This window comes from Eleutherodactylus coqui, chromosome 4, assembly GCF_035609145.1.
Source record: "Eleutherodactylus coqui strain aEleCoq1 chromosome 4, aEleCoq1.hap1, whole genome shotgun sequence".
Lineage (NCBI taxonomy): Eukaryota > Metazoa > Chordata > Amphibia > Anura > Eleutherodactylidae > Eleutherodactylus > Eleutherodactylus coqui.
In genome coordinates this window covers 145694422-145718642 of record NC_089840.1, presented here as the reverse complement: position 1 = coordinate 145718642, position 24221 = coordinate 145694422, and the positions used below count along the sequence as shown (strand labels likewise).

At 41.9% G+C, this 24221-nt stretch overlaps 1 protein-coding gene across 1 annotated transcript in view; it reads left to right on the top strand.

Moving 5' to 3' along the window:
- SLC6A17 (solute carrier family 6 member 17) overlaps positions 1-24221 on the top strand; it is a 63727-nt gene that overhangs the window by 23602 nt on the left and 15904 nt on the right. Inside the window, exons 3-8 of the mRNA XM_066598683.1 lie at positions 5025-5182; positions 12790-12916; positions 13693-13874; positions 18051-18161; positions 18237-18478; positions 21337-21529. Of these exons, the coding sequence (XP_066454780.1) occupies positions 5025-5182; positions 12790-12916; positions 13693-13874; positions 18051-18161; positions 18237-18478; positions 21337-21529 (1013 nt within the window). The remainder of the gene's footprint in view (positions 1-5024; positions 5183-12789; positions 12917-13692; positions 13875-18050; positions 18162-18236; positions 18479-21336; positions 21530-24221) is intronic.

Genomic DNA, 24221 nt, shown 5'->3' with positions numbered 1-24221 from the left:
CTGATAAGCTGCTGCTGCGGTAGTTGCACCCCGGTGCATCCAGTCTCCTGTGCAAAAATAGGCTTGAGGCTGTTTTCAAAGCATCAGTTGGCCAGATTGTGGGGTAAAACTGCACCAAAATCGGCATTGAGACTTTGTTGTGGATTTTCCCGCATTGTATTGTAATACATGACAAATAAAGCACACTGCAGATTTAATAATCCACAATATGATCCACAATCTCCCGCTGCAGATGTTTTTCGCTGCAAGTGAATGGTGTTTGTTACAACCCCATGTACTTACACTGCTGTGGAATATGTGTGGGCACTCGCCCTTACACTTCCCTTCCTGTAGGCAACGTTCTACTTTTGGCAAACATTTTCATCAGATTGTTCTCAAGTAAGATGTCTATTGCGACCATCTGCGGCCTCATGTATTCCAACTAATAGAGCAGTCATGCAACAAACTACTCTATAATTACAGTAAAAAAGTGTATAATTTGAGTTGTCTGCGGCAGCTAACAGGCCTTTGATGGGGTGCGGGTAGCCAAGGTTTGTTGTAAGCGGTACTGATGTAGATAATACCAAGTGAAGACAACTTCCAGATTGATGTCTGAATTCACCAAAAGGATGCAGAATGTAAGTACGCAAACTGCAGCTTGATACCTCTTGGAAACGCTGCTACATTATTAAAGACCTTCAGCAGGTGACACCGAGACACCAGCGAACCTGAAGGCTCATACAGACTGCAAGCACATAGGACTTAGAGGATTCAGACCGGCTTCCATCTAAAAACTGGAAATAAAAGGGGAAAATTATTAGAATGATGATGTTTGTTTTATTCTTTTATGGTATCGGATACCTTTATTTTTACAAATAGACACCTTATGTAGAGAAAATGTAAATGTGATTTTTCTTTATGAAATTGTGATTGTTCTCAGTAAGAGAAACCAAGTAATCCTGTTCATATACCTTTTAATTCCTTGAGTGGCACGCCCGGAAATATTCCGGGACGAGCTCTACTGCCCATAGCGATATAGCCCGTAAAATTTCCGGGCTTTGTTTCACTATGGGAGCTGCAGAGCACAATGCCATAAGCTGTGGTAGTGTGTTCTGCCTGCACAGATCCACACAAAAGCAGGAAGATATTGCTGATCTGCCAGCAAGCTCCGGCTTCTATTTTCAAAGTCCTGCACTGCTTTGTTTACAGGTTGCCATAGAGACCATCAGTTTGTCAGAAGCCAGTCAATGGTCTCTGTGGTAGGGAGAGCTGGTGCTTGGCTGTCAGAAGATAGCCAGGTACCAGCTCTGCACAGCAGAGAATGGAGAAAACCTCCGATCTCTGCTGTTAACCCTTTACATGCTGTGGTCTATACAACCACAGCATGTAAAAGGCTGACAGAGAGAGGGGGCTCCCTCTGTCAGAGGGTAGCCAGGCACCAGCTCTTACAAAGCAGAGAGTGGAGAAAACCTCCGATCTCTGCTGTGTTAACCCTTTAAATGCTGAGGTCTATGCGACTGCAGCGTTTAAAGGGCTATCACCATTGGACCCCCAGAATGCGATCAGGGGGTCCTGATGGGTCTCTGTGGAAGTCCGCTAAAATAATAAGTAATAATAAGAAAAAAAAAGTTAAAAAATTATTAAAAAAATTAAAACACTTGTCTCCCTTTACTTTGTAAAAAAAAATTAAAAACAAAATTACACATGTGGTATCCCTGTCGTAATGACCCAGAGGGGGAAGTAAGTACAGTATTTAACCCCCTTAATGACACGGCCCCTTTTTTTCTTTTTTCCCTTTTTTTTCCCTCCCCCTGTTTGAAAAATGATAACTCCTTTATTTATCCATCGCCATCACTGTATAAAGGCTTGTTTTTTGTGGGACGAGTTTTATTTTTCAATGGTGCTATTTAAAGTACCATATAATGTACTGAAAAACTTTTACAATATTCTAAGTGGAGTAAAATGAAAAAAAAAAAATTACATTCCGCCATCTTTCAGTGCCTTTTGTTTCTACGGTGCACAAACTGCAACAAAACACGATAACTTTATTCTATGGGTCAGTACGATTACTACGATACCAAACTTGTATAGTTTTTTTTGTTTTTTTTTGCTGTAGTACTTGTATTTTTCTTTTCAAAGACATTTAGTTTTTTAAAATAATTTTCTGCTGCATCTTCTGCGGGCAATAACTTTTTTTTATTTTTCCGTCGACGTACTTGACCAAGGGCTAATTTTTTGCGGGATGTCCTGTAGTTTACGTTAGTACTAATTCGGAATTCATACGACTTTTTGATCGCTTTTTATTGCATTTTTTCTGGGAGTCAGGGTGACTGAAAAAGTGCATTTGTGGCTTTCTTTATTTTTTTTTCGGACTATGTTCGCAGTGCGGGGTAAATAATGCACTACTTTGATAGATTGACATTTACAGACGCGGCAATATGTATTTTTCTTTTATGATTTAGATTTTTATATTATAGATATGGCAAAAGGAGGGTGATTTACAAACTTTTATTACTTTTTTTTAAACTGTGAAAAAGTTGCGAAAAAGAAAAAAAACTATTACAATTTGGTATTGGCATAATCGTACTGGCCTGTAGAATTACTTTAATATATTATTTATACTGCTCAGAGAATGCAGTGAAAAATAAAAATAAAAAACATGCCAGAATTACAGATTTTGTTAATCTTGCCACTAGAAAAAATGGAATAAAAAGCGATCAAAATTTTACATGTTCCAAAAAATTAGATAAATGAAGACTAGAGTTCATCCCACAAATACAAGGGCTTCTAGAGCTCTGGCAATGAAAAAATAAAATAATACGGCTCTTGGAATGTGGCGACACAAAAGCAAACCTTGAAGAAAAAAAATGTTTTAAATGTACAAAAATAGCAAAACATAAAAAAACTGTATAAACTTGGTATCACTGGAATCGTGCTGACTCAGAGAATGTTATCACCCTATTTATTCCGCACACTGAATGCCGTAAAAACGAAATTGAAAAAACAAATGGCTGAATTTTTTTCCCCCAATCTCCCTACAAATTTTTAAAAAAAGTTATGCAATACATTATATATACCCAAAAATGATGCCATCAAAAAGTACAACTTGTCCCACAAAAAACAAGCCCTCATATGGCCGTGTCAATGGAAAAATGAAAAGTCTCTTGGAACGCGACTGCAAAATTAGTTGTAATGAAATGATTAGACCATTTAAAAAAACCTGCCCTGGTGGGTCTGACAGGGGGGTAAGAAACCCGCCACTAGATTTAATGGCTAACAAAAAAACATGATGTTATAGCGAGCTTTCGGACCTCACAGGATCCTTCCTCAAGAATAATGAAACATATCTGGATGGGGCATATATAAATACAAATGTACACACATGAGAGGGCACAGACCTAGTGAGACTCATTTGCACTTAAAACAATACCAGACAAGATGAGCAGAGAAGTAAACACTTGATTAGTTCATTGGTAAGAAATGTGACAGTTTTATGATCTTTAAATTGGTGTAGGGGGTCACAGGCCTGTGTGCTATCCCCCTCTCAGACCTGCAAATAAGGAAGATGAAACAATACCTCTGCAGCGCCACCTATTGGATGTCAGCATTCTTTCAAATCAATGTACAATTTTTTTTACCAAGTCTGTAAAACCATGATTGGGAATAGCACCCCTTTCTGGGTGCTCTCCTTGGGGACAGACGATGCCATCCCTGACCCACTCGCCCCCCCAGGTGTGTCCACCCACTCCCAGGGTGCCCTCCCCAGTGACACCCCTCTTGACCTCCTTCAGACCTTTCATATTCTCCACTGATGCAAGAACCCTACTCCTAGGCTCATTCCATTCTTCAGGGTATCAAAAGTGGCCATCAATTTATACTCCCAAATTCTTCTATGATGCTGCGACTTGAAGTTGCCTTTCAGTATGATAACTCTCATCTGTTCCATGTATCCGTGACTAGAAAAATGTCTAAATTTATAAACCAGCAAAACATAAGACAACCCCCCTATCCTCCTTACACACACCCTCCAGCTACACCCTTATGTCTGAATTGGCTCTAATTGTAAAGATTGCTGACAGAAGAATAATGGCGCTTTTAGGATTTTTAGCAAAGACTCTTGAGTTTTAATGAAGTGAATGAAATTCTGAAAAGCCTTGAAGATGTAGAGCGCTCTCATTATTATGTATTTGTAGGCAGAGGCTTCCAGATTATATACTTTGTTGGATTATTAAGTGCCTGCTCTGAAGATTGGATTATCATTAGTTCAGGACTTCTATCAAGTCAAGTGAATCTAAGCGTAGAAAACATGAATACTCACAAAACGTTTAAACCTTTCTCCTGTCTGCTCCACTTTTTGTCTAATAAAACCCTGCCATGTACTCCTTGGCTCACCATGACTTATGGCACTCGTGGACTCCCAAACGTTGTGATGTTTTTTTTTTTGAGGAATGGAGTGGGGGGGGGGGGGGGCAGGGCAGGGATACCAGCCATTTTTGCTCTTGCTGCAGCTCAGCTCCCCTACTCTTCCTATACTTGTTCTACACTACATAAAATACTACAGGTCGTTCTCTGCCCATCTGGACGTAGCTGTTAAGAACAATACTTTGGAAGTACACCTCAATTATTAAGAGTGGCTTCACATCTGAGTCACAGATCCGGCTGAAAATACCAGAAGAAAAAGCGCTGCATGCAGTTCACTTTCTTCTTATCAAAAGTCGGGCAGCTGGACAAAAAGCAGGCAAACCCCATTATAGGGACGGAACCGTTCCACTGAGGGGATTCCCCTTTCCTGCCCCCAAACAGATCAGGAAAGCGGAATTACCAACGCAGATGTGAAAGCAGCCTTGCACAGACGACGTACCAGATATTTGTATATTCCTTACTTGTCCTTCATACTCTACATAATAACTTCATCCTATAAAATAAAAATGAGTTTATAAAAGTTTCTGGTTCTAATTTTCTCTTATAATATATATATTTTGCCTTTACCTTTATTGGTTTTTTTTGACCTTTTAAACTGAGTTTAATTTTCTTTGTTCCCACAGGAGCGTATATGGTCCCCTACCTGATTTTACTCATTTTGATTGGCATCCCACTCTTTTTCCTGGAACTGGCAGTGGGGCAGAGAATTCGCAGAGGTAGCATCGGAGTGTGGAATTACATCTGTCCTCGGCTTGGAGGGATTGGCTATGCCAGCCTTGTTGTAAGCATTGGCTTCCAATAGTTAGGTTTCACTATCTTCCTTTCGGTGGGGTTCACACTTCCAGATACTGTAATAGTTTTAAGATTTTATGTGGTGTAATTCCTTTACAGCAGGCTTTCCCAAACTTTTTCAGCCATAGAGCCCTTTTTGAAGCAAAACATTCTCATAGAGTCCCAAAGTGGGACAGAGGGTGTGGTCAAAGGAGGGGTTAGGGGCATGGTTTATCGCAACATATGATTTTTACCTTCGTCATCATAAAAAGGACAGGGTTGATTAAAAAAAACAAAAAACGGAGGAACGTTGGAGCACTGGATGGGCTATTAATATTATTTTTAAATTTACCATGCTGCGGAATTAAATCCCGCACCACGTCAATATCCACACCGGTTTTGTGCAGATTTTTTCCATAGCATGTGGATGAGATTTTCAAAATCTCCTTAACTTTGCTGCTACAGCTACAGTAAATTCCGCAGCATATCCGCCCTGTGTAGTAATAGTGACCCCCTATACTGGTGGCCCCAGTAATAGCGTCCAATATATTGGCCCCAGTAGTAATAGCGTCCCCTATATTATGGTCTCAGTAGTAATAGCGTCTCCTATATTAGTGGCCCCAGTAGTAATAGCGTCCCCTATATTAGTGGCCCGAGTAGTAGCAGCATCCCCTATATCTGTCTCTGTGGTAATAGCGTCCCCTATACTGGTGGCCAGAGTAGTAATAGGCTCTCCCATTGCGGCCCCAGTAGTAATAGTGATGCCTGTATTGATTGCCCCACTAGTAATAGCATTCCCTATATTGTCCTCAGTAGTAATAGATTCCCCCATTGCCGCCCCAGTAGTAATAGGCCCTATTAGGCCATTCTTCGGCTGGGTTCACATGGGACGGAATTGCCAGCGGTACCCCCATTGCCGCTTCAGATCAGCCACAGAATGCCTGCCTCCAAACCTGCACCATGTGGTTCGGGTTTCATCACTGATTCCTGTGTGGAATTCACCCCTTCATTGAGCAAGGGTGAAAACCACAGCGGAGACGGCGATATAATTGACATGTCGTAGATTTCATTGAATTTTGAGCCACAACAAAGATTCCACACGGGTTTTGTATAGGTTATTTTTGCAGAATGTGGACGAGGTTTTCAAAATCTCGTCTACTTTGCTGCTACTGAAAATGCAGCAGGATTCTCATGCGTTGGGTCCACACGGAAATTTCTGCTGCAATCCCTCCCCTTGTGAACCCAGCCTTAGGGGCCTTCATACTGGTGAGAAAATCATGCGTGATTTGTGTGTTGCGAGACGCTCAAATATGGCACAAATATGAAACCCATTCTTTTGAATGGGCTCATTCACATTTATAATGTTTTCCTGCATGGCGCCGCGATGTGATAGTATGCGGGAAACGCATTGCAGCATACACTTTTTTTTTTGCGATATCGCCCATTGCTATACTGACCCCAGGTCTTGATTGTTGCGTTATCTCAGTACAGGATAAAGTGAGGAAAAAGATACCTCCTGCGCTCAGGGTAACCTATATGACAGCATGTGACCATGCCTAGATAGACACAAGTAAAAATGTGGACATGTATAGTCCGTGAAACAAAATCTATAATAAAGAGCCCACTGTGATAAATTTAAAGTGATAACATTTATTCAACAGAGCTACAAGGTGCGGTGCAACGCGTTTTGGAGATCCAAACTCTCTTTTCTCAAGCTCACGATAACTGATCATGAATAAGGATTGCAATAAAATCATTATTTAAAACAACAGTGATTTGTAAAGAAGTAGATAAACAGCGGGAAAAAGGATTGGGGAGGGGGAGGAAAAAATAATAAAAATTCTTTGAAATAGCCATCACATGTCAAGTAGAAAAATGCATTGGCAGCTAATAAAATGTTACAATAGCGAAAAAGCTTTAAGTAGAGCAGGAACAAATAGCATATTGATATCAATTAATAATCACGAATAATGGCACAGAAAAAAAGAAACCTGTAGATCATGATAATAATTAAATGTTTAGATGATTACATTAGGGCTTGAAAACATCATATGTAGGTTTTGCGCTTATAGTGTTATACCCAGTAATAAAATCAGAAACGCTAATAAATGGCAGATCAAACGCCTCACAGGGGGGTTCCGGTGTGGTGGGTATACTATAAACCAATTTATTCAGTGCCCGTGAAAGAAATACATAAGTATTATGGCTGGGATGTCATCCATGTTGCGTAGTGCAATTGCAAAAGCAATGTTGTAGGTGGATATACCAGCGCGGATGCCGGAAACCTTACCCTGGTTTGTGTCGCTCCGATATGTAGAGCACAGAGACGTGAGCCCTTATATTCATTTTGAAAGCTGGCACTGAGATGCTGGAGGGAGCCGAGGTCGAGGAAGCGTGAGGTATGTCACCGGAAGTGACATCCTTAGGCGGTTTAGAGCCTATGGCTGTGCGTTCCAAAAAGCGGAAGTGATGGACAACAACGTATTTTTTATGTTTTTCACCAAAAAGAGATAAATAGGGCAGAGGAGATCTACTACTTACTAATTAACAGGAATTTTCCGGGCAGAGACCACGTCACATGACCTGGCAACACATTTTGATAATTTATGGCAAATATTCATTATGTGTATTCCCTCAAGGTGGTGTAGAAAATGTTTAGATGCACTATGAAGAGGATAACCTCTTTTTAGATTTGATCAATGTTGGTTCGCCTGAATCCGAAGGGCGTTGGTTGTGCGTCCTACATATTTTAGATTGCAGGTACATTCAGTGAGATAGATCAGGTATGACGTACCGCAATTCAAAAATTGTTTAATGTTAAATTTGTTTCCTTTCCCTAGATTTACATCTTTTCTACCAGACTGGATGTTATTGCAACATTTTCGCTTTTTTAACCGACGCTTATAGACCCCCCCCCCCCCCCAACCCACCCCCGGGGTATGTAGATAAAATAGATGGTTAGTACAGGTGGAACTAGGGGTCTCGGGCGGGAGGGGGCTAGGATATTTTTTAGATTCCCTCGTGTATGGGAAAACAACTGTGGGTCTTCTCGTAATCACCTCTGTCAGGAAAGGGTCTCCCTTTAGGATATTCCAGTTTTAGGATCTTCTTTATGGAGTTTTGTTGAGAACCGTACTCTGTCATAAAATTATCTCAGTACAGCTTGTTGGGACACATAACATAGTATGTTAGGCTGAATAAAGACAATGTCTATCTAGTTCAGCCTGTTTCAACCCCCACCCTTGTTGGTCCAGAGGAAGGCGAAAAAAAACCCAAGCAGCCATTTTGCTCATTTGGAGGAAAAATTCCTTCTGGACTCCAAAACGGCAGCCAGAGTAATCCATGGATCAACATTTGAGATCAACAACCCCACTGGTCACCTAATGTCTATATGCTGTAATATCATAGCGTTCTAGAAAAACATCTAGTCCCCTCCTAAACTCCTCTTTGGATTTTGCTATCACCACTTCCTCAGGCAGAGAGTTCCACAGTCTCACTGCTCTTACGGTAAAGAACCCTCTTTTATATTGGCGAAGAAACCTGCTTTCTTCTAAACGTAGCAGATGCCCTCTTGTTACCGTCGCAGTCCTAGGTATAAACAAATCATGGGAGAGATCCTTGTATTGTCCCCTAATGTATTTATACATAGTTATTTGATCGCCCCTTAGATGTCTTTTTTTCAGGGTAAATAATCCCAATTTTAATAGCCTCTCAGGGTATTCCAGTCCTCCCATTCAATTTATTAATTTAGTTACCCTTCTTTGAACCCCCTCAAGCACTGCAACAACTGTCCTGAGCACCGGTGACCAGAACTGTACACAATATTCCATGTGAGGCCTGACAAGTGCTTCATATAGGAGAAGAATAATGCTCTCTTCCCTCACCCTTATACCTCTTTTATGCACCCCAAGACTTCATTTGCTTTTGCAACAGCTTACTGGCATTGGTTGCTCCAGTTAAGTCTACAGTCCACTAGTACCCCCCAGTCTTTTTCCATATCACTTTTCCCTAGCTGTACCCCATTTTGTGTCTATTGGTTACGTCTGTTTCTCCTGCCCATGTGCATAACCTTACATTTATCCAAATCGAACTTCATTTGCCATTTTTCTACCTAAGCCCCCAGCTTATCTAGGTCCTTTTGTAGCCACATATTGTCCTCTGTTGTATTAATTACCTTTTATAATTTTGTATCCTCTGCAAATATTGATACCTTACTGTGCAGTCCCTCTATCAGGTCATTGATAAATATATGGAACAGAATGGGGCCTAATACTGAACCCTGTGGTACCCACTAGCAACGGTGGCCCAATCAGAGTACAAACCATTCGTTACCGCCCTCTGCTTCCTATCTGAGCCAGTTCTTTACCCAGATACACACGTTTTCACCCAGACCGAGCTGTCTCTTTTTATATATCAACCTATTATGCGGCACGGTGTCAAATACTTTCAAAAAATCCAGATATATGAGATCAATAGACTCTCCCAGATCTAGCCTAGAACTTACTTCATTGTAGAAGCTGATCATATTGATCTAACATGATCGACCCCTCATGGACCCATGCTGATGAGGAGTTATTCCGTTGTTTTCCTTGATGTATTCCAGGATGGTGTCTCTTATAAACCCTTCAAATATTTTTCCAGTTATTGAAGTGAGACTTACCGGCCTGTAGTTACCAGGCTCTCTTTTAGACCTCTTTTTGTATATTGGAACCACATTGGCAATGCGCCAATCCAGTGGAAAAACCCCGGTCTCTATAGTGTCCATAAATATAAGAAATAGTGGTCTAGCTATCATGTCACTTAGTTCCCTTAGAACCCTTGCGTGTATTCCATCTGGACCCGGCGATTTATCAATTTTTAATCCTCTTTAACCGGCTCTGCACTTCTTACCGTGTTAGGTATGCAATATTTAGCTACAACGTGAGTAGAGAGGGACAGAGTAATTAGAGTGCCTCCTTATTAGTCCTGGGTATAAATAGATGATGGAAGAGATCTCTGTGTTGTCCCCTGAATAATTTATACATAGTTATTAGGTCACAAATCGGTCATCTTTTTTGTAAACTAAACATCCCCCAATTTTAATCATCTCTCTGGGTATTGTAGGCTTCCCATTCCATTTATTACTTTAGTTGCCTGCCTTTGTACCCGCTCAAGCTCTGATATGTCCTCCTTGAGTACCTGTTCCCCAAACTGTCCACAGCATTCCATGTGTGGTCTGACCAGTTACTTGTAAAGAGGATTAACTATCTTCTCGTCATGCGCCCCATGACCTCTTTTGATACACCCCATGCACCTATCTGATTTGGCAGCAGCTGCCGGACACTGGTTGCTCCAGTTAAGCTTACAATTAACTAAAATTCCTTTTTTATGTCAGTGTTTCCCAGTGGTTTCCCACTTAGTGTAATGCTGACATCTATTTCCTTGCCCGTGTGCAGAACCTTACGTATAATCTAATTTAACACTTTTCTGTCCCCAACTTATCCAGATTCATTTGCAACTGCATTCTGTCCTCTCGTGTAAATATCATTAATAAATATATTAATAAGAATAGGGCCAAATACTGCCCCCTATGGTACCTCACTAGTAATGGTGACCCCTCCAATACTGTCCCCTGTGGTTGGTACCTCACTAGTAATGGTGATCCCTTCAATACTGCCCCCTGTGGTAACCCACTAGTAACAGTGACCCCTCCAATACTGCCCCCTGTGGTACCCAACTAGTAATGGTGACCCGATTAGAGTATGTACCATTATAACCTCCCTCTGCTTTCTATCAGTGACCAGTTACTTACCCACTTACACACATTCTCGCCCAAGCCAAGCATTCTCATTTTATGTACCAACCTTTTATTCGGCACAGTATCAAATGCTTTAAAAAAGTCCAGATACACAAGATCCAATGACTCTCCCCAGTCCAGTCTAGAACTTACCTCCTCATAGAAGCTGATCAGGTTGGTTTGACAGGAGCAGCCTCCTCATAAACCCATGCTGGTAGGGAGTTATACAGCTATTTTCCTTGAGGTCCTCCAGGATAACGCTTCTTAGTAATCCCTCAACATTTTACCCACAATAGAAGTTAGACTTAGTGGCCTGTTCATGTTTTGACCCCTTTTTAATATTGGTACCACATTGTCTATGTGCCAATCCAGTGGAACAGACCCCACTTCAGAGTCCTTAAATATAAGAAACAACGCTCTGTGTCATTACTTAATGTCATTAGAACCAAAGGATGTATGCCAGTAGGACTCAGTGGTTTGTTTATTTTAATATTTTTACAGCAACTCCACACTTCTTCCTGGATCAGACTAGTGAAATTTTAATGGAGAGTTTACTTTATCACTCTGTATTTCACCTGGCGTTTCATTTCTGATATATATAGGCGAAAGCCCTTACTGACTCACTCATTGACTGACTCACCACTAATTCTCTAACTTTACGATGTCGTACAAGCATTAAATTTGGCATGAGCATTCGTTAGGTCCTAAATAGGAAAAGTAAAGGGGGTCACAACTCGATTATTCAATGCTAATTGCAAAAGTACGTGCACCCCTATGTAATGTAACTTCGCGATGCTGTACAACCGTGAAATTTGGCACGAGCAAACTTTAGGTGCTAAATAGGAAAAGTAAAGGGGTCACAACTCGATTCAATTCTAAGTGCAAAAGTAAGTGCACCCCTACGTAATGTAACTAATAACACACATCTTAACCTCACAAAAATGAAATTTGCCACATCCATTCTTTACATTCTAAATAAGAAAAGTAAATGGGTTGCAACTTCAGTAATCAATTTTAAGCGTGAATAAATCCGCGATACACGAGACAGTTCTTTTCTTAGAAACCTTGAAGCCTAAAGAAATGATTTATATACTGAGAAGAATCTTCCTCACCTCTATGTGTATATACTGAGGAGAATATAAAGCTCCCCTATGTGTATATACTAAAAAGAATGTAAGTCAGCTCTGTGTGCATTGACCGCATATCCACACGGAAATACTGCGAGATTTCCGCTGCAGAAATGCAGCGTTTAAGCGGCTTCATCGCCTGTATTCCGATGCGGCCATGTCTCCCCATAGAGAGGAGAGAGGCAACGCAGAAACGGCCATACAGTTGACATGCCGTGGCTTTGAATTCCGTGCAGCATGTCAGCTTCAGTGCGGCTTGGCTGCAACAGCTTCTCTGCAGCTTGTGGATGAGATTTTTGCAAATCTTGTCCACTTTGCTGGTTAGTCTTGGGCTTAGGATTGCCGGCGGAATTCCACCCTGTGTGAACCCAGCCACAGGGCTTAGAAAGGGCTCCAACCTTCAGGCTGGGGGTAAATTTGAATAAAAAGGGGCGTTAACTTTAAGGGTGAAAAATGAGGAAAGTCGGAGGGATGCCACATTCTGCAAAGTGACCATCGGTACATGCAGTCTGAGAAGAATCTAACGCTGAAAAGTCTGAATTTAGCCTGAAGCATAGAAATTCCTTGTTCTTGGGATTGCTGAACAATGACATGTATGGCATTTTAGGGTAATTGTACAGTACATCTTGGGAGCACATGTAATTACATTTGGCATGGCAGAGAGATGTTTCAAGGATGTGGATATAATAAGGATTCTTTTCCCATATTCCTTAGGTCTGCTTCTTTGTTGGGCTTTACTACAATGTTATAATTGGATGGAGCATATTCTACTTCTTTCAGTCCTTCCAGTATCCACTGCCCTGGAGTGAATGTCCAAGTGTGAAAAACGGAACTGTGCACCGTGAGTAGTTCTTTTTGATAATATTCACTAGAAAACCTCTTTCTTAAATGGGTTGTCCGAGTTCTATAAAGTGCCTCTCACCAGGCCCTAATGCTATAAAATAACAAAACAGTGGGCCGGCACCAGTCTCCACTGCTTTTGTTGACAGGCTGCCTGTGTCGTCGTGTAAACCTGCTGCCGCAGTCAATCACAGCGCTCGGTGATCATTGCTGAGCACTGTCATTGGCTGCAGCAGCATGTTTGTAAAGAAGACATCACCAGATCGGAGACGGCGGTGTGGGACAAGTGGAGGGAGGTGAGTATCCGCTGCTTTGTTATTTTACAGCATAGAGGATCTGGTGAGCAGCACTTTATGTAACTCAGACAACTCCTTTAAACTATTTCCTGTTATTTCAGCATATCATGTTTTTTCATGTTTAACCCTTAAAAGAAGCTTTATGTTAGGAAACGGGGTTCCAGAAATATTTTAGGTCTTCTGTAAAGAAGAACGAAAACCAATATGACACGAGGGGCTCACTCGTATTGCTGTATTATAGCTCTGGCTAGTTTTGGGAAGGACTGGGTTGGATCTCACTCGGTAAGATTAGGAAAGGCTTTCATGGCCTTAAAGACAGAACCTGATATCGTTGGCTCAAATATAGGGCTCACTTACAAAGCCATGCTATTGTTTTGTACATGAGCCCTAAGAACGTGTCTAGAAAACTAGAAGTGCTTGTATTACTAAATGAAGTGCCAGTTAATACCGCACCGACACCAACTATTATTATGTTTTCCAGTAGTGGAAGCGGAATGTGACAAGAGCTCTGCTACAACGTACTTCTGGTATCGGGAGACTCTGGATATTTCAAACTCTATATCAGAGGGAGGAGGTCTTAACTGGAAGATGACCATATGCCTGCTGTCCGCATGGTGTATTGTGGGAATGGCTATGATTAAAGGCATACAGTCATCAGGCAAGGTGAGCTAATACATAATACACTTGCTGGCAATGAGAGCCCAATTTCGGCTGCTTATTCAGTGAATAGAAGTCAGTAAATTGTAACCAGGGGGATTATTATTTACTGACAGAATTTAGATCACCGTATTTTTCCATCTATAAGACACACACCCATACTTCCAACCCCCTGCACCCCTAAAGTTGGGGAAAAAGTCATTGCGTCTTATAGAGCGAATGTGCGTAATTCAAGCTGGTTGGCACTATTTCTGGATCGCACATCCGTCCGGGTCCACTCCATAGCAGGGGAGGAGAGCAGATCTGCACCTTTCTAATATATTTTGTATTTCAATTCTTTAAAGTTGTTAAGATCTCTGTTTGATGTCAGTGAATAAAAACCTTCTTGCTTGCCTCCAGCAGCTAAAGTACCACGGGGCTTGGATGTAGAGTAAACTACATACATTAACACAAATCTCCCTCCTGTCTCCATAGTTGCTACAATGTACCAATGTAGATAAAAGCGTGGCGTTCAGCTCACATGGGATTACCTGCACTGGATGCAATTATATCTACTGCTGCCCTGAATGCATTGCTTCTAAAAGCCTCTCCCAATGCGATGTAGTAATGTGTTGCTTGAATACTATAATAATCTTTAGTTGCATAGTTTTAAGGGTATGTTAAGGCCTCCTGCAGACGGCCGTGTTGGATCCCCGCAGCGGGATGCAAGCGGTGCACAGAAATAGGACATGCCGTGATTTGTTTACCGCGCAAGTTTTCACGCTTTTAAATCTTGGCTGTCTGCATAGGATTGCATTATCTAATGCAATCCTAAGGCAGCGGCTATGGGTGGAAATTCTGTGGGAAATTCCGCCACAGAATTTCCGCCCGTGTGCATTTGGCCTTACACCTAGTAGGAATGCTGCAGAATTTCTGCAGTGAAAAATTCCATGGCAAATTCCACATCCAAAACAAAGTAAAAATACGCACCATTGGTACAGATTGTGACTCAAATTCCGCTACATGTCCACAGCTGATTTAAGAAGATACAGCGCTCCCCTCACCTCCGAATTCTTTGCACTGTCAGCGCTTCCTTCACCGGGCAGTCGGTGGCCTGCAGTGAGCACAGTGCCACTTCTGCAGGGCACACTGACAGCATGAAGACTTCAGAGGTGAGGGGAGCGCTGTATCTTCTGAAATTGGCTACAGATATGCAGCTGATTTCGAGCCACAATTCGTACCAATGGTGCGGATTTCGACTTTGTTTTGGATACAGAAATTGCCACAGAGTGTTCGGTGCGTAAATTACACAGCATTTCCGCTTCATGTAAACGTACTCTTAGGGATCACTATGTGCGTCCTTCAGTACCACGCAGTGAAATATAGCAGAGAGAGGAGACTGCTGTGATCGGCACACCAGTTACCCCTGTAATACTATTGCAGAGTGCCAATCTGTAGCTTTGGCAGCTGGAGGCATAACAAAGACCACAGCTGTCATAAAAGTCTTTACACATTAGCATAGATTCACAATATCTACTCATAGCAGCCAACAGTCTTTACTGCAGTAATCACAGTGTTACAGATGGAAAAGGGGGATATCTGTGTGTTGCGTATGTAGATTTCACATGAACACATTGTAACAGGTCTGTATAATGGACTTGTATGTCATCAGCCAATTTTCAATGCACGTCCTATGGGCTGTATTTGCTGCGGGATCCGGAGCTCCAGATCCCGCAGTGCAAATACGCCTGTGTGCATTAGGCCGCATGCGTTTTGAATCAAGTGCATTTACACAATTCCACCCACATTAGCGGGTTCGAATTACATAATCCAAACTGCAGTATGTTCTATTTTATCTCAGATGTCCGCGACATAAAGCCCATTGTTCTCTATGGTCGCGGATATACCTGCAGCCCATGCGCAATTACATTGTATACGGGCTGTGGGTAACCGCATCATCGCTAAGCGGCAGCATGTGAAATATAAACAAAAAAAGTGTACGGTGCATGACTTCCTGTGTGAGTACACAGTTATGTGCAGTACATTACACAGCCATACGCAGGGCCACCGCTGGGATCTACTGCAGGCCTCCACAAGCGGATTCCACATACAGCATGTGAGTCCTGCATTATTCAGATCGCTACCTATAATGCCTACGGAATTTACAAGAAGCCCCTAGGAATACTCGCCTTCCTGCAGTTCTAGGAGCAGCTTGTTGAGCGCCTTCTGTGTGAGTCCACCGCACCTCAGCAAGCGTACGAGTCTGAGGAGATGCGAAGGTTCACAGTGCATCACTTTCTACCCCCCCATCCCTGCCACTGAGGTCAGGAAATACCCCCCCCCCCAAAAAAAAAGGGTAGCGTTTGCAGCAAGCATGGGAGAAGGAGGAATACCCCGTCTTATTGCCCCATGTATCCATCCCAACCAGCCTCTGTAATTGCCCCTCGGGGGAAAGGGGATTCTTTTTAAGGACAAGTAAACAATGGGGACTGGAATTTATTTAGTTGTTCCCTGAACTCCAGTGGGTGTTCCCTCCATTATTGGCCTAGCGATGTGTCCAGTAAGGTGATTGGGGCTACAATGGGGGTATTGCTTAACACAAAAGAACTAGTACTATTAAATTTGGGGCTCGTCTCCACAGTTTTTCCTGCTTGAAACAAAGGAAACTGTCACAAAAAAGACATTTAGGAAAAAAATTATGTTTTATTTATTTTTCACGTGCTTTATAATTTTTGCAAAAAAACGTGGGGTCAAAATGCTAGTTTTCAAAATGGGGTCACCTGTGGGGGGCGTTATATCGTTTTGGCACCTTGATGGCTCTACAAGTGGGCAATAGGGCCTGGAATTTACAGGCCTAGCCATGTGTCCAGTAAGCAGATTGGGGCTACAATAGGTATGTGTCTGAACACAGGACAAACAGGTATCCATTTTGGAGTTCAAGTCTTTATTCATATGTGTGCTGTACAAAAAAACCTGTTTTTAAAATGACACAATTGCTTTACTTAGATTCATTCAAAAACTGTAGGGTCTAAATACGCAGTACACCCCTAGATGAATTCGTTAAGGGGTCATTTGTGGGGGTTCTGTATGGTTTTGGCCGCTCAGTGGCTCTACAAGTGTGCTATGGGGCCCGAAACACCTTCAAGCAAAATTTCTGTTCTGAAAGCCACCAGCTGCTCCTTTTGGTTTGGGTCCCGTTGTGCATGCAGACATAAAATTAGGACCACAGTCAGTATGTTTCTGCATACAGGAAAAACAGGGGTATCCATTTTGGGGTGCAAAACCTAATTTCCATAGAAGAAAAACTCTCTTTAAAATTACATATTTGCAAAATTGGGAAATGTTCTCCTCTAAATTGCATTAACCCTTTCCAATCCACTGTCTGATGTATAAAGACATTCTGATTGAAGCCTGTACAGCTCCGATGTCAGAAGACGTCCGGCAGGGTATTCTTACTGTATATTACTGTCCGCTCTTTTGGGGGCCTCTCCAGCATATCCAATACCGCAGTACTGGCTCTAGCAAGCAGGTGGCACCACTGTATAATGGCAGAAAGAGAAAGCCCCCTAGGAAACCCTGACTCCAAAATTGGATTGCAAAGGGTTAACTCCTGAAAAAAAAACTGTGGGGTCCAATCACTCATGACACCCTCAGTGAATATATGAAGGGGTATACTTTTAAAAATGGGGTCATTTGTGTGGGTATCTATCATTCTGACACCTATGAGCCTTTGCAATCTTGGCTAAGTGTAGGAAAACAAAAGGTTCCTCAAAATTTTCACAACCAATGTTAAATTTATACGTCTCCTAAATGGTTAAAAAAAAATAAATAAAAAGTTTTTCAAATGTGCTTCCAGAATAAAGTAAAGAGATGCAAATATATATCTTATAAAAAATGTATACAGTATGTTTGCACATATTTTACATATTGCAGTTGAAAATGTGAAAAAATTATTTTTTTTCCCCAAATTTTCCCTCTTTTGGCGCTTTTAATTAATATATACAAATTCTATCGGTTATTTTTACAATCTAAATGAAGTAAAATATGTGTTGAATGTCAGAATCACTTGGATATGCAAAACTGTTAGTTATTCTATGTTAAAGTGACACATCAGATTTTTAAAATTTGGCCTTGCCATTAAGGCGCAAACAGGCTTGGCTACTAAGGGGTTAACAAGTTACTGAACACATGTTATTATTGCAGGTTATGTACTTCAGCTCCCTCTTCCCTTATGTGGTTCTGATATGCTTCCTGGTCCGTGGATTACTACTCAGAGGATCTGTTGATGGGATCCTTCATATGTTAACACCTAAGGTAATGTTCTGGATGTTTTCCAGTAACCCCGCTACTGTGAACTAGTAGGTTTAATTTTTGTATAATCTGCCCTAGATCGAGAAGATGCTGGATCCTCAGGTATGGAGGGAGGCAGCAACCCAAGTCTTCTTTGCCCTGGGCCTCGGCTTTGGTGGTGTCATTGCTTTCTCAAGCTACAACAAGCAAGATAATAACTGCCAGTTTGATGCAGCGCTCGTCTCTCTCATCAACTTCTTCACTTCTGTACTGGCCACTTTAGTTGTATTTGCTGTCCTTGGGTTCAAAGCCAATATGATGAATGAGAAATGTGTAGTACAGTAAGTACTCCGACTATACTCCTCCATAAGATTGTTACAAGCATGTAGAAATATATAGATTAATAAAGGGGCTGTAAAAGTTGATCAAGTTGGATTGCTTTATTTGACTTGTGTTACATGAAGCTCGTGTGACAGACAACTGCTTGGCAGGAAAACAGACATTGGGTTTATCCCCTTATTGACTGTAAATATGTTTTTATGTCAGTCACAATTGTCTTTATTCTGTTGCACCTTCATCATACAGTACAGTTGAATAAGCCCATCATGTCTGCTCTAGGGGCGAACAGACCAGATCCTGCTTTGATGCTGGGATCAGAGCAATCTCTGATCCCAGCCTTATAACCACTTAGATGCAACCGCTAAGAGATTTACAGAAGAAAGGTGCTCCCTCTTTCACCCCTTAGGAGCTCCACAGCGCAATCACAGGTTGCCAAAGGGTTTCTAGGTCTTCCATCTTTAGACTGCCTTAGACGCTGCTAGAGAAACTACCTAATAGGATGCATGCCAGTTTTGCATTGACAGGCATAATACACTGTAATATACAGGCAGATATAGGTCAAGAATTTTGCAAAAGTGAAGAAAAATATGGAGGACAAAATATGTTTTTACTCCATTATTGAAGTAGGCTTTAAGAGCCCAATATTCATGTTTTTGTCGGAGCTTCAGTTAGTAGAGCTTTCAGGCTGTACGAAGGTGTTGCATGTATAACCATAGTGATGCGAGGGAGCAGTGCTTACAACTGAGTCGCTGTGATGCCTAATTGATATAAGCTATGTTTTACTTCCCAAACCCTACATGGGGCTGCTTTTTTTAACATTCACAATACCAAAGACAGTGTTGTTTTTCACAATGCAATAAAGGACACTTTACTGGATACAGGCAGGACTTTTCCTTCCTCATCTACTACCGCAGGTCTGACTTAAGAATGCAAATGGAGCAAGTTAGTGAAATATTCATCATATACCACCTGATTAATGAGATAATGGAATGAAAAGAAAGGAATCCCGCATGCCTGCCCCTTATCTCAGCCTGGCATCATGTGCCAAGTCACAGTAGAATCTTCCATGCTAGTTGAGAAAAATGACACCGGTCGACACGGTTTGCCTTGTGTTATATGAGAAACGCTTCCTGATTTAGTTCACTAGTTTTTCACAATCTACAGTACTGCATCAGACCATTAGAGGGGTTTTCTGGGACTAAGATATTGATGAGCCTTCCTCAGGGTAGGTCATCAATAACAGAGATCGGTGGGGGTCTGCTGTTGAGGAACCCCACCAACCAGCTGTCTGAAGTGGCTGTGGGGCTGCAGACCAGGCATTTCATAGGGGTTGTACCTGGCATAGCAGCTTAATCTCAGTCACTTGAATGGGACTGTGCTGCTCATAAGCAATGTGATTGATGAATGTGATGTCACATACCTGAGAAGAGGCCATGGCACTCACTCAAGTGCTGCAGGCTCTTCAATCAGCTGATTGGTGAGGGTCACATATGGCGGACCACCATTGATACTGTTGACTTAGCCTGAAGATAGGTCATCAATATCTTAGTCCTGGAAAATCCCTTTTAACCCCTTAATGCTACTGGACATACATTTATGTCCTGCAGATTCAAGGATATGTATGGAGAGGAATCGCGGGTCGATCCAGCTCCAGTAAATGTGGGTGCCAGCTGTTTCTTACTGCCAACACCTGCCCACAACCGCTCCACTCATCGGGGCTGTTAACCTTTTTAAATGCTGCTGTCAATTCTGACAGCGGCATTTAAATGCCTCTATCAATGTTAATTGGTCTCGCACTGTTCCTCAACGAGATCGTAGGGAGCTGTGTGGTTGCCATGGCATCCAGGGGCCCTCTGAAAGTCTCAAGGGCTGCCATTGCAGATTGGCTATCAAGCCATGCCTGTGGCTCTCTGCTGAGAGGTGCATACAAATGTGTGGCGTCTAGGAAGTGCTGTCGGAGCCAAGTACATCAGCAGCAGCATGCACATCTCTCTTGCATTATGCAGTGATTAAACACATGAACTATCAAACGTTGATCCAGGGATTATTGCTTTCCTCCGGATCAACAAGAAGGTTGATACAGACTAAACTAGATGGACATTGTCTTCATTCAGCCTAACATACTATGTGGCCTAAAACTCCTTCAAGCACAGTGTGTTCTAAAAGCCACCAGCTGCTCCTTCCGGTTTGGGCCCCGTTGTGCATCCAGACATAATATTCTGGCCACAGGGGTATTTGCATAATTGCAAAAATATGACATTTTATTTTTTCCGCTCTAAATTGCATTAACTTTTGGAAAAAAAACTGTTTGGGTCAAAATACTCCTGACACCCCTCAGTGAATATATTAAGGGGTGTAGTTTTTAAAATACGGTCATTTGTGGGGGTATCTATCATTCTGACACCTCTGAGCCTTTGCAATCTTGGCTTGGTATAGGCAAACAAAATGTTCCTCAAAATGTTGATAAGTAATATTAAATCTGTACGTCTCCTAAATGGTTAAAAAAACTAAAAAATTTTCAAAGGTGTATCCAGAATAAAGTAAATAGATGGAAATATATATCTCATCAAAAATTTATACAGTAGGTTTGCATATATTTGAGATATTACAGCTGAAAATATAACATTTTTTTCAAATTTTGCATACATTTTATCAGTTGATTTTTACCACCTAAATGAAGTACAAAATGTGGCGAAAGAACAATGTCAGAATCACTTGGATATGCAAAATCTTTACAGAGTTATTCTATAGTTAAGTGACACGTGTCAGATTTCCTAAATTTGGGGTTAAATTTTCTTGAAACCAGAAACCTCCTCTAAAGTCACATTGTTTACTTTCATGTATATATTTTTTTTCTTAGAAATGCAGAGAAAATCCTGGGTTACTTGAATGCTGGAGTTCTGAGCCATTTCCTTATACCCCAACATGTCAACTTTTCTCACTTAACAACAGCAGATTATGCGGACATGTATGACGTCATTAAAAAGGTGAAAGAAGACGGTTTTCAAGATCTCCACCTGGATGCCTGTTTACTAGAGGATGAACTAGATAAGGTATTTATACAGGATAATGTGCCAATGAAATCCTCGTTACATAGTACGATGGGCAAAAAAATGTATGTCCACCAATGGAATGAAGAGATGGGGGGAGGGGAACAAAAGAAAGGGAGGGGTGTGGGGAAGCGTAAGAACCTTATAAATCCAGAAGAAAGTAAAGATACCCAAAAGCTTGCAGTCAGATGAGCAATTTTTTTTTCACACATATATAGGCGCAGGGAAAAAAATTGCACATTGTGTGTAGAAAAAAAATCGCCGACCAAGTGCATTGGCACTCATATGTCCTATCTTTTGCAGGTGCCATTTTTTTAGCGCATGTAAAAATCGGACATGTGACTGCTTTCATTGGAAAGCATTGGTTCTATTAGAGCTGATTTAAAATCGCGCTTATACATGTGCTAAAAAAATTGCTCATGTGACTGCACTCTAGGGCCCCTGCACACTAGCATTTTTCTCGCACGTTTGTTTACGCGATAACGCGTATGTCAATGGGACTTTCTAATGTTAAAAACGCATCGCACAAAAATCACAAAGCACAAAATTGCGATTTTTGTGCGATGCGTTTTTAACAATTGACAACCGCATAAAAAAAAAACCACAGTAATATCGCAGCGTTAAAAAAAACTCAGGCCCGCCGCGGATTCTTCATGCAGAATCCCGCAGCGGGTCCTTCCTTTCCCGCGGTCATGAAGCCTAAAAAGAAAAATTTACTTACCTGTCCGGACGCTGCGGATCTGTCCTCCGTCGCGTCCGGATCTTCTTTCTTCGGCCCAGCGGATGTGCTTTTTTTTTCTTTTTGAACTCCTGCTCTCCCCTGCTCCCGGACGGCTTCCATAGGCCTCAATAGAAGCCTGCAGGAGCCGTCCCTGCGGGAGACCCGCACTAAAATGCAGCATGCTGCGGGTGTTTTCCTGCACACGCAATCCGCGCCTCAGGCGAAAATGACATCCACAGGTATTTAATTACCTGCGGGTGTCCAATGCATAAGGGCGCAAATCACGCGTGAGGGAGACCTGCTGCGGATCTGTCCATGTGGACATGGGGCCTAAGGCCCCATGTCCACGGGGAAAATCAGATCCGCTGCGGATTTGGGCTGCGGATGCAGTGCTGATGCACTGTAATTGTCTTTTATTTTTCATGCGGGAGATCCATTGAGCTATGTGCTCTATGAGCTTCCGCACGTGTGATCTGCATCTAAATGGAGCATGTCCATTTTTTTTCATGCTCCAGAAATTTTTAAATTCACTTTTAAATACCATCCGCGGGTATTTATCTACCCGCGGGTGGTCAATGCATTCCTATGGGGCGCGGATCCGCGTGTGGGAAAAACGCTGCGGATTTTAATTCTTAATTTGCCCGTGGACATGAGGCCTAAGGCATGAGCCAGTCTGGCCTTAAGGGGAAATATATCCCCCATGATCCCAAGGGGTGATTAGACTTGATCAAAACAAGAAGGTCATTTTGTTCTAAGAAAGCATCTCAGCCTTTTTTGAAGCCACCCGTGGCTCCACGGACTCACAGTTCTTATGGTAAAGAAGCGTGGATACCCTGGGCCATTGGCCCTTTTTTTCTCCAGATGGAGGGAGCGCCCCCTTGTCTTTTCAGAAGATTTTGCAATGAAACAGCTTTTTACCATATTTTGCGTATGGATTATTTATATACTTATACATTTTCATTGTGTCTCCCTTAGACTTCTCCTTTTGAAGATTAAATATATTCTTATAATCTTTCCTCATAATTAAGATCATCTACGCCCCTTATCAGTTTAGTTGCTCTATTTTGTGCTTTTTCTAACTCCAGGGCCTACTTTCTTTAAACTGGTGTCCAGAACCTTTCTAAAGTGAATATAGTAACATAGTATGTTAAAAACTGAAAAAACACATATGGCCATGCAGTTCAGCCTATTACTTCTCAATGCTGATCCAAAGGAAGGCAAAAAACCCCAATGAAATAGAAGTCTCTCATTTAAGGGAAAAAAATTCCTTCCAGATTCCAATCTGGTAATTGGAATAATCCTACGATCACCGACCCTTCTGAGTAAGCAGTGATATAACATGTAATATTGTATCGCTCAAGAAAGGTGGTCAGGCCCCTCTTATACGCTTATATCGAGTTCTCCATCACCACATCCTCAGGAGAGACTTCCATAGTCTTACTGCTCTTACAGTAAAGAACCCCCTTTTATGTTGTAGAGAGCGCCTCCCTGTTGCAGTAACAATCTTGGGTATAAGTAGATGATGGAAGAGATCTCTGTAATGAACCCCAATATATCCATGCATAGTTATTAGAGCGCCCCTTGATACAGTCCTGGGTATAATAGATGATGGGAGATATCTGTACTGACCCCTAATATATTTATACATAGTTATTGGACGTCCCCTTGTTACATTCATGGGTATAATAGATGATGGGAGAGATCTCTGTACTGACCCCTGATATATCTATACAGATAGTCCCCTACTTGCGAACATTCGAGTTACGAATTTCGCTAGATACGAACTATCTGTCCTGCACAGTATGATGTAATGCTATGGCATTACATCATACTGTGCAGGGACCAGAGAGGCTTCTATCAAGCCTGATAGAAGCCTGTCCGGTCAGATCGCGGCTGCTAGGCAGCCGGGGGCCTTCTGAAAGGCCCTAGGGCTGTCTATGCAGAGCGCCTATCAAGCCGTGCGCTTGACGGGCA